This window comes from Amblyomma maculatum, chromosome 11, assembly GCF_055883805.1.
Source record: "Amblyomma maculatum isolate TAMU_Amacu chromosome 11, ASM5588380v1, whole genome shotgun sequence".
Classification (NCBI taxonomy): domain Eukaryota; kingdom Metazoa; phylum Arthropoda; class Arachnida; order Ixodida; family Ixodidae; genus Amblyomma; species Amblyomma maculatum.
Genome location: NC_139354.1, coordinates 21,449,703 through 21,460,919, shown reverse-complemented (window position 1 = coordinate 21,460,919; position 11,217 = coordinate 21,449,703). Strand labels below are relative to the sequence as shown.

Sequence of the window (11,217 nt, the reverse complement as noted above, 5' to 3'; positions counted from 1 at the left end):
CTTGCCACTTTCAAGATGATGGGCGGAAGTACTGTTGCATATATTATTGCAGGTCGCCACGGTGACAAGCAGACTACGTCCTATAGCATAATGAAAAACTACAGCACGTGGAAAAGAAAAAAGGCGGAGAAGGGAAACACAAATACAAACAAGCTTCAAGCTAAAACCACTCATACTGTCCGGGGAATCATGATAATTTGAAGACTGGAAGAGGGAATTCACCGATGATAATTCGAGCAGTAGGAGAGGCAAAAGCTTGACATTTACGGTACATTTGATTACACCTGTTTAGGAAATTTCTTTTTTGCAAATGGGGATATTTCTTCCGGAACTTTGTCTTTGTCGGGGCCGCTACCTTTAACGACATCTTTTTTTTATGTTTAAACATAGCCGCGTTTTCACCAGCGGAGGCTAGTTAGCAATGCGCTCGTACTACCATACCAAAAACTATTACCAGCTTTGATCACCAATATGCTAGAAAATAATTGTGATTTTCACTTGTAGCAGAGTGGTGATTGTTATGCGAATAGTGCAGAGTAAGTGAATAAAGCCAAATAAAACCAACAGGACTATTACTAAGTTCGAATAGCACGTGTACTGAAGCCCACAAAGGATAGGAGCAGTTCAACACATGCGTTATCATTTTCTTTCAAACCATGGTTTTTATTCATAACAGCAATAAAGAAAAGGAGAGAAGGAGAAAAAACATGTTCAGATTGCATCTACCGCCAAGGAGACGATGAAATGTAATCTACACACTAATGCGACTGGCAAGTAAGTAGACCTCAAGCGAGACATAGTGTGAAGGGACTAACATAATAATGGATGAACATATTCTTGCATATAGTTCTCCGTAGCTTAAAAAAATAGTGCAGTTTAATACATATAGCTATTACAAAATATTTTGATACGTACACTCTCAAGGAAAAGAACAAAGCTTCTGTTGTCATAACATACACTTTACCTTCATACCGGCGTCTGGTAGCAATAACGGTTAGGCCAAGGTAGATGTAGAGTGGTACCGTGGCGTGTGTAGAAATCTATATCTTCAAAACTTGTCAGCTCATGGTGCAGAGCCAGCGCCATCTTAGAAGCATGTCAGATACAGAACAAGGACGTCAGAACTAAAGAAAACACGACCACTTGCTCTCTCTGGCTTGTAATCGCCAGCTAGAGCAAGGTAGTGTTTTCTTTAGTTCTGACAAGAAAAAAAAAGACAAATGTAAAGCCTGCGAAGCGAGTGGGACCCTCGACCATATAGTTTGGGAATGCCCTAAGTCTCCGGGCGCTAGGGACAACATTAAAAGTAGAGAAGCCTGGGTAACCCTGCTGCGAAGCGACGCCCCGCTGACCAGCAAAAAGCCGTCCGCCTGGCGGCTGAGGCCGTGAATAACCAATGTATATTCGCCAGTCCTTAGTCGCGGAGGTTCCAGCCCCCGTTCCTCAGGCCTGCGTGCCAGGAGCGGGGAGTAGGGGGCCTCCTAAATCGGTGGAAAATAAAGTTTTAATCAATCCATCAATCAAACACGACCTTGCAGCACGTGCTACATGGCGGAAAGAAAAAATAAACAATCTCGAGGCCACTGCGGGGAGAGGAACACCTGCCCAACCCACGCCTAAAACCTCTTCCTCAATATAGTTTTCCACCTCCTCCACCTTGCGACACCGGAGACAAAATCTAATACGACACGAGTGCTATTTAAAAACGTGATTTTTATTGGAAAACTTCGCTCGATCTGCGTTTTCCTCATCCTTGCCTTATGTATCGCGCTGTATTTCGTGATGTTAACGTACCAAGAGATACTGGTCAAACTGTGTAGTTATAGATGGAGAAATTCTACTCGCCTCAATGATTAGGGTGCTCATCATGCGCAAATACTACTGTATTAGTCACTCAGGTACTAGTCTCCATTTTCGTTGCATGTCTACAGTTTCAAGAAAACCGTCCCGAGCCCTGAGGGGAGAAAGGGTTGTCGTGAGTACAATGGAGAGTTGGACGTGGCTCTCTGAATAGGCGTTATCTTGGCGGCAATATAGGTAAAAACACATGATCACTATTTTTTTTATTATTCAAGAATTTCCTAATTGGCATGCGCACAGCAGCTTGTTATATATGAAGAGAGGTCCAGCGCATTCAGTTTAGTGTTTTGGTGGTTTAGAGCACGCATATCTATTGGGTCTCAATATATGCCTCACACCACTCTGCATATAGAGGAATGCGTTTCCGTATCACTTGCAAAAACGGAGGGAATCTTTAACGTAAGTACGCGCTCCTTATCGGCACCTGCAGAATTAACACGAATGCTCAAGCGTGAGCCTAGGGAATGCAACAACGTCTCTAGACTGGTAATTCGAGCTCACGACAGCGAATACCCTCCAGGTGCCCTAAGATGGTGTTCAACCCGTCGGTGTAAGGCCTGATGCGCTAATATCAGCTCGCGCCTCACATTTTACAATTTCCGTAGACTTTTCAGAAGGCCATTTAGTCACACTGCACCGGAAACTGCTACCGAGAAGCACTTATATACAGTCAGGTTTTTGTTTGCTTTATTGCCATAATATTGTCTTATTACACTCCTTTATTAATGTTAATTGTAGAAGAGTGCGTTTTATGTCATTTGATATCCTCTGCTAAGCTTGGAAAGCATTGATGCTTAGACGCTATTAACTTAACAGCGTTAGCAAAAAAGAGTCTTCAGTTAGGTCACTGAAGTTACATTGAAGTGACGTTGAACCATCACATTGTTCTTGAGAAATGTTCGGGTTAGAAATGCTTGATTGACCTTTTTTGATGACAGAAGAATCCCGTATCAGAATGGGTAATTTTCCCGCCTCTTAACACTGCCTCCTCGCCGTACGAGCGCTTTTTCCTTTGATTTGGTCTGTGCAGCTTCTTATCAAGATAACAAAAATATGTACCCTACACATGGTCAAGGTAGTCATAATTGTACTGAGAATGCACGGCGTTATGTACGCAAACTTGTGTCACATATTCGTAGCATGATACTAGATCATCGCAGTCTGCCGTGTAAATTTCAGCAGCCTCCCGAGTCATCGCTATTCCGAGCTTGAGTTGGGTACTGGAAACTTTAAATACAGCAATCATTTCCAATTGATATTAGTGTGTTGCGTACTCACATAAGAGTATTAATAGATCAATACAACCATATCCACAGCTATGTAATATTTGGATGCTCAAAAATAGCTCCCAAATAGGGAGTCAATAAACCAGAACACTACCTCTCAGGTTCTGAGACAAACTTCCAGGGTTGTTAAAATGTAACCACTTTGCCCTTCAGTAAATTGTGAACATTCTTAGATGGCTGGTCAGAATATCCTTGTAGACACCCACACTGACGTTGCTGAAAATAGATGGAGTTGTTATTGCCTTATTCTATACTAGGTAATTTCCGATTCTAACAGATCAGACTTATTTGCGTGCCCAAAAGAAGTGGTTATTAATCCGAAACTTCTCCAGAATACCAGAGATATAAGTGCCAAATTTTCGTGCTCACATTTTCACAGAATAAACAAAAACTTTATAACTCGGACACGCTCTGCTGGCGTGCTCCTGGTCCGGATTCTGTTAGCGTTACTAGAAGCGCATCTCCCGTTTGAAGAGAAAAACATCATGTTACCGCGTGAAAGATGAGCCCGCTGCCAGGGGGAGGAGGGCGCATAGCCATGTAAACGCGTATCACGTGACCAGACGTCACATTACGTCACGGTGCTCCTCATTGGTTAGCCACACCTCGATCACAAAGGCGCTGCGATTCAGTCCCAACCGGTTAGAACCGCCTGTGCATGGACCTAAGCTTGCTCTACGGCTAGACAGATGAAAATCGCACTGTCGCATGGCAAAATATGCAGCATGTGCTTTAGCGATCAGGCGCACATTTAAATAGTGTGATTCATTCAAATGTTTATTCCAGGAAATATATCACAAGCCAAAATCAACTGCATTCCTCTAAGGAAGCAGCCACTCTCAAGGGAGGGGGGGGGGGGGCACATAACTTTTCAGTTTTCGCCTTTCCCAGGGACGTTATATAACGTCGTTTCGTCGTGGCTGACAATGATATTCTTTCTCTTTTTTTTTTTGCCATTATGCACCGAGGCGCCTCGTCGGGAAGCCGCAGTCAGACCTCAGGTGAACCACCACGTCCCGGCAAAGAACCCTGGAAGAGCACCGGGGGCAGCGAACAGCGTGATGACCACATTCACGTTGGAAGTGCCGGTAGATATCAGCGGCAGCCATCACAGCGCTGCATCCATTCACTTGGTTCCAGCACCTCACCTGCATTACATACAAGCGGTGTAAGTATAGCGAAATCCACCGCCAGCTATAGGTCGGTGTGCTGTAGGAAGTACTTTGTGCGACAGTTTATTATAAATTTAAAGGCTTTTTGGTTTCAGAACAGATGATCTGCGTGAAATGAAATGAAGACAGCTTAGAATTGCCCACAGTTCTCTCCTCCCGCGCCACCGAAAACATATTCAGGGCTTCTTTGATGGCGCGCAGAGTGACATGAAAGAGTTTGAGAACTAGCTACACCCGCTGAGACGATAAAGAGTAAATTCGCAGCTAGAGGGCCTTCTCTGAACTTATATGCACTACGTGCACACGGGCTTGAAAAGAACCATTTCCCAAGAACCTTTGCATGTAAACATACCTCATCTTGTACCCCAGTGGAATACAAGGTACAAGTCCGTTGCAATTGCTTTTCTTAATGGTCTGTTCTCATGCTATTTACAGTCAACCTGACAATCATGAAACACGTATACCATTGCGCTGAATTCCAAACACTTGAGAAGAAAAGCAGTTCCTATTAGGGTCGCATGCAATGTTCTGGGGATACCTAAATGCAATGATTTCCCACGCGTTTTTCTCGAACTTAAAAGGTGCAATATACAGTTGACATAGCATCTTTCGTCCTTCACGTAACTGTGATACAACAAACTTTCTTGCGTTGAACCTTCTGAGACGGCGTGCGCCCTCTCTGAAATCCCACACACATAAATAGAACATTCTCAAAGACTGAATTGGTTGCAGGGGGTTTAACGTCCCAAAGCGACTTAGGCTATGAGAGACATCGTAGTGAAGGCCTCTGGAAATCATTCTCAAAGAACTGTCGCTACTGGAATGATTGTAAAGACAACGATTTAGTGATACGAACACAAACTGCTTTTTTTTTTTTTTTTTCACTTCTGTCTTACTGTTGAAGTTCTTATCTCCAGACGCATTAAGCGCTATCTCTGTTTAAGGCCGCCCCCCAGAGCTCATCTGTAACAATAATAATACATCGGTGCTTTTACCGAGTAGTGAAAAAGAAATACGAGAGCATAGCGACGTCTCGGAATTTTCCTCCACCTGCAAAGACGCGACCTGAATCTGCTTACTTTTTGTCGAATTATTTAAAATAAAATCGAACATTGCTTCGCCTGCCGACGCTTCAAACGTGCTCAGAAAAGTGCAACGTTCGTATCTCAATGACCTGCCTTATCATCCATGCAGAGCAAGCTTCAGTGCAGAACAATAGCTCCCGACCCGGTCTATTATATTAAACATAGTTTTCTTTATTCACATCTAATCTTCCTTTGCATCAACTGGCCAGTGCGAAAAGGCCTGCCCTCGTTTCACGCTTCACCTAATTATGAGAAGGGAGAAAAGCATACGAAATACCTCGCATATAATCGCGAGGCCAAGATGAATTGATAAGAGCAAATAAATTTATAATCATTTGCGCGGTCGGGGAAATTAACACCTCGACTCGGACGTCACACGGTCTAAGGATAAGACCAAGGTGGAAACTACATGTTCTGACCATTCAACGCTGTCTAGAGATAGCAATCGCAGGGGCTAGCTCAAAAAGCCCAGACACTCGCGTGAGCCATTGCTCAAGTGTGGCGCGGATACTCAGTCCACCCACAGAACACACACGCGATAGTGAGCAACATTTTTTGTTCATGATAGCTGCCTTTGTGTGAAGGCAACGCTGTGCTGTGCATGCCCTTATCTAGCTCTATCGTGCTGATCTAAAGCAGTGCGTGCGGCGCTAATTACAGTCTTTGATATGAGACGTTAGTAATTCGTCCTCGTTAGGCAGCTATTAAAGCAAAAATCAGATCTGCAATTAAAGGAATATTCGATCATGACCGCAGAGACTGCGTTTCGATGGAGGCGAAACGAAGAGGCATCCGTGTGCTGTGCGATGTCAGCGCACGTTAAAGATCCCCAGGTAGTCGAAATTACTCAGTAGCCCTCCACTACAGCTCCTCTTTCTCTCTATCCACTTTCACTCCCACCTTCCCCCTTCCCTTACGGCGCGGTTCAGGTGTCCATAGAAACAAGTGTGACAGATACATCGCCTTTGCCTTCCTGTGAATTATTATTATTATTATTATTATTATTATTATTATTATTATTATTATTATTATTATTATTATTATTATTATTATTATTATTATTATTATTATTATTATTATTATTATTATTATTATTAAAGGAACGCACATTCATTCACTGAACACTGCTTTTTGTACATCCGAGTCGTATGGGTGTGGCCATCTCGAGAGAGCATTCAACATCGAATATACGTCGTCTCGAATTCCGTCGCTTACCTCTCTTTCCAGAAGTTCTTCGACCGGTAACTCCTTCCAGTCGACATTTTCATCGGCGCACTTGAGGCCATCCAGAGGACACACGTGGACGCCATCCTTAGCGCACTGTCCGTAGCAAGACTGACACAAGAAGTGCTCGCATGTAAGCGACGCGACCATCCTTCGCACCAGTCCGCAGGCGCTGCATATCCTACCCTGCGGAAGTGGTCTCACGAAATTCAAAGGCTTCCAGTCAAGTTCTGCCGCAAAACCAACTATCCTGTACGCCACACTATCGGAGCGCATCACGATTTCCTTCCTTTGACCGCTGAGCTTTAGACCAACTGTCGTGGCGCTGGGAGAACGTGCGTCCGCTTCTTTTATTTATTTATTTATTTATTTATTTGATACTGCCAACTGCCTCTTGGCAGTCCAAGCAGGAGTGAGTAAGTACAGTCGGCACTACAAATCAAGCCGCAGCCGTGGCCTAGTGGTTAGAGCGCCCGTCTCGGCTGCGGGAGGTGGTCGGTTCGAAACCCACCGCCGGACACCCACCGGTAAAAATGGGTACAAGCGTCCCCCGGCCTGGCGCTCGGCTTTTCCAGGGGTGTGCGTTTGGGAGAAGCTCCGTAAACCCCGCTGCGCGCCCCTCCTCCGCAGTGGGCCCAAACCCAGTTTCGAACCTCGCAGCCTGCAAAGGTGGTTCTGTTTGTCTTTCAAAGGTACTTGTCATAGCAACAATCACTGTGATATCGGTTGCGTGCACTCGTTTCCTTCTGGGAGTTCACGCACAGTACGCGACGCAGACGGAGCAGATTAGTGTCCATAGAGTAATAACTTGCGAGAAGGGAGACTCACGCCCTCTCGCGGCCCAGCTCGACGTTAGTTCCATGGCTCCGCCAAATGGCGCTACACTTAGAAAAAGCAAGTTTTGGTTTAAGAACTGTGCAGATGAAAAAAAATATCATTCACAGGTAGGGACAACCAAATAAAAGGTATTCAGTTGCTAATATAAAAGCAAGAATATGTGCAGAGCAATACGGATGAGAGAATACAAAACCGGCGTGGTCAAAATTAAGGCGGAACTCCTTTTCGATGCACCTCGCATAACTCACAGAGAAGAAATCTCGCACTAATAACAGGTGATCGTCATCACTGCATCAAAAACAACAATCACGTGAACTCGCGCTAGACGACAGCAGCTATAAATAGTAGAGGCAGTTGCTGCCATGTATACTTTGCGCCGTACCTTTCATAAGTCGTGTTCTGGAGACGCATCTCAGTAACTGAAGCCTGGACGTAGCCAATCATATTCGATCCATCCATGAATCGAATATAATTGGCTACTTCCAGGCGTCAGTTATCTAGATGCGTCTATTCCATGAATCGAATGCTAAAGACATTAAAATTTCGCGTTAGGTTTTCAGAGAACAGTCTGGCGCCTTTGAAGTGCCGCAACGTTTTCTCTGACATATACCTAGCGTAGAACATCTCTCGACAGCTTGTATGCATGAAACCGTAAAAGCTGGGATGAATTGGCGAAACAAAAAAATAGAAGCAACATTCTTGCAGATCTTTTACGCGAAAAGGCAATGTGCAGTCCGTCTACAGACAAATTTAACATACCACGAGGTATATATTTCGTCCGCTTTGGTACCGAGTACGAATTTGCAATGCTACAAAGCAGGCTATATAAAATACCATTTTGCAATTCAGGCGCGCCGTTGATCGAAAGCGCGCCTACAGCGCGATGAACGACGCGAGAGCACATTAACACAAGGCCGCAAGAAAAAAAAAAAAGCTTAGGTATATAACTTGCTGTTTCTCTTCTTCAACATCTTTATTTTAGTTTTGCCTACAACAAGGGACACAACAGTATGTCGGCATTGTCGGCGAGAATGAGCATTAACCCAGCCGGCAATGCAAGCCCCTACTATGCCGCTTGCCGTTCCTCAATTCGGCTGCCCTCAAACATGGCGGAAACGCGCGCGGCAGTCACTAGATGGCAGCAATTTTGCATAAGGTCGGTGAAAGGCATCGAGCTACCCTAATAAGGTCTACATGGACACCATACTTCGGTATAAGCGCATGGATAATAAAATGGCGTGCTCCTCAGAAACACGGCCTATTCTGACAGCTATGGTGGCGCATTACGCTTTGGAAGTAGGGAGCGTTGAGGTCACTGCAGTCATTAGCCCTTCATTCGCGAATGCAAGGTGGTATACGGAAAGTGCTAGATAATGGTTGCTTGGACTAAGTAAGCTTTCAATTTGAGGATATCTGGCCCCCATCATCGTTGTATATTGGGCTTGGCCCTAGATGCACATTTAGTAGCAACATAAATACCGTTGGTTGTTGTACTATCCAAGTCTGCGGATTCGGAGCATCTTGAACAGCCGTATCTTGAGGAAAGAGTTCCAGCTTCTTCTGGTTGCATACCGAATTCCCATGATTTTCTTTACCATACAGTTTAATCCGCAGTCCTCTTCTATGTTTCTTCAGCCGATTTGGGATGTGGTTAGCGTAGACGGCATTTCTCATTTGGTTGATAAAATAGTATAGTCATGAGACCACCTGTTGTCAATTTGGAAAGCACGGGTAAAGGCGTCATGTCCGACGGCCCGTCGTGCGATGATTCTCTATGCTGCCGGCTGAAAGACAAAGAGATTCCTGGTTTGGGCCCTACTTCTCAGCGACACTTCATAGAACTGGTTCATATTTGTACGGTTTATATTCCATTGTCTTTAATTACATTTCTTCTTCGAAATGAAGAAAGTCACAGTGCAGAAACCTTTTAGGCACTTTATAATATACCTATACACTGACAAAAATTTCCTTCCAATGAAATTTTATCAGAACTTGTATAACTTTTCTATACGCCCAGTATTTCCGGAAAAAAATGTTGAAGTTCAACTACCGCTGTACAAAGTTTCACGAGCGTTGGCCATCGGCCGCAGTCGCAGTCACTGCTACCGCTTCGATCATGGCCTGCTTTAACGCCTGATAGCTTCTCGGCAACGGGCTAGTCTGGCTTTTTGTTGCTAGATTGCCTCGGCAGCTTGTCTGGCACGGCTGCAGTCTCTGTCTTTAGTGAGGTGAAATATGTGTATGGCGTAGTCCCCTAGGTTAAACAAAGGAGCGGTGCAGATGGAGCTTAATGAAGACGACGATGTTGAATGTACAGCGCGGGGGTGCTTTGCAGTTGGAACTCGATGGAAGCGACGATGTTTTCCGCACAGCGCGAGCAGAGTGTACTTGAACGTTTGAGTGGAAGGAGCGGAGACCGGTCTCGAGAAGCGCCCGCACTTGAGATGCGCCCGCTCCAGCAGCTCCACCTCGCCGCGGCTCGTTTGCACTGCCCAGCTATCACGGTGATAGAGTGCCTGGTCTGGTTGGCACGTAAAATCTCTTCGGGTCTGCTTTCTGCATGTGAGGTCTCCGCTGTGGACGGCTCAGTCTTTGCTATGCGCTATGACGCAAGACTTGTTACGCGTGGACTGAACAAGATCGTAAATTGTCCCGCTCCTGCAGATGAAGAGCGATGATCGGTTTGAGATTGATTAATTGATTGATTGATTGATTGATTGATTGATTGATTGATTGATTGATTGATTGATTGATTGATTGATTGATTGATTGATTGATTGATTGATTGATTGATTGATTGATTGATTGATTGATTGATTGAAACACGTGCTTATTGAAAGCCCTGAGTCATTGTGCCCTTTTGCTTCTGGCATCTGTGTGGGCATCTGACCCCACCACAGTCACGGCGACCGAGGCGAGTGCTGATTCGTTCGTGTTCGACAGCTGCCGTAAAGCTTGGCTCTGGGGCCTAAGTCAACAAACTCTCCGAGCTTTTCCCAGAGTACAGCGACGGCTGCGTTGTCGAGAGACCGCGGAAAGAGAGACACCTGCGCAGACTTGAAAAGCCGCTGGATGTGGAGTGCGCAGATGCAAGCTTCATTTCAAGCCCCGTTTTGTATCAAGGAATTATGGGCGCATCGTGAACAGGGCTGAAGTGTGACTGCTTAAAAAATTACCTAAGCTTTCCACCTATGCGGTACCGGCTAACTTTATACTTCCAATCCATAACATTTCACATAGTGACAGATTAAACATATTTGTTCACGTGAAGGTGTAAGCATGCAGTCCTTATGGTTGAAGCTGACTATAGACGTTATAGGCTATCGAAGTTTATCTATGCAGTTAAATTATAATTCGATTCCCCTGTTTTACTCTTCACGCTTTATAGGAACACAGGTTCTCCTTATTCTTACACACTTTTCCAAATGCTTGGTATGTTATGGGCTGAATATAGATCAAGATTAATGGTAGAGGTTGCCGTGAAGGCAATAGATCTAAATACCCTTTGTTAATAATAGTTTGCAATGGAAAAAGCAAGCTTCTCTTGCCTTTGACTTTCATACGAACACCTTTATTCCCGATGTCACAATTCGCATCCCAACAGTTATGTGAAAATATAGAAATCAAGATATTGATTGCATCCAGACATGCAGAACCAACAGGAAGAGCCAAGTACGCGTGCATAAAGGTAAATATACCACTGTCACTTGTACGGATTACAACGATGAGCCAGAAAACGCAGCTTAGAACAGG

General features: G+C 44.7%; 1 protein-coding gene across 1 annotated transcript; it reads right to left on the bottom strand.

Annotated features, from left to right (window-relative positions):
• Nucleotides 1-4,078: 4,078 nt before the first annotated feature.
• On the bottom strand, nucleotides 4,079-6,972 carry LOC146173066 (uncharacterized). Its single transcript, XM_084585613.1, has 2 exons — nucleotides 6,619-6,972; nucleotides 4,079-4,294 (listed from the first exon to the last, which is right to left on the bottom strand). The coding sequence occupies exons 1-2, from the start codon at nucleotides 6,901-6,903 to the stop codon at nucleotides 4,103-4,105; spliced, it is 477 nt and encodes a 158-aa protein (XP_084441739.1). The 5' UTR covers nucleotides 6,904-6,972; the 3' UTR covers nucleotides 4,079-4,102.
• Nucleotides 6,973-11,217: the final 4,245 nt, after the last annotated feature.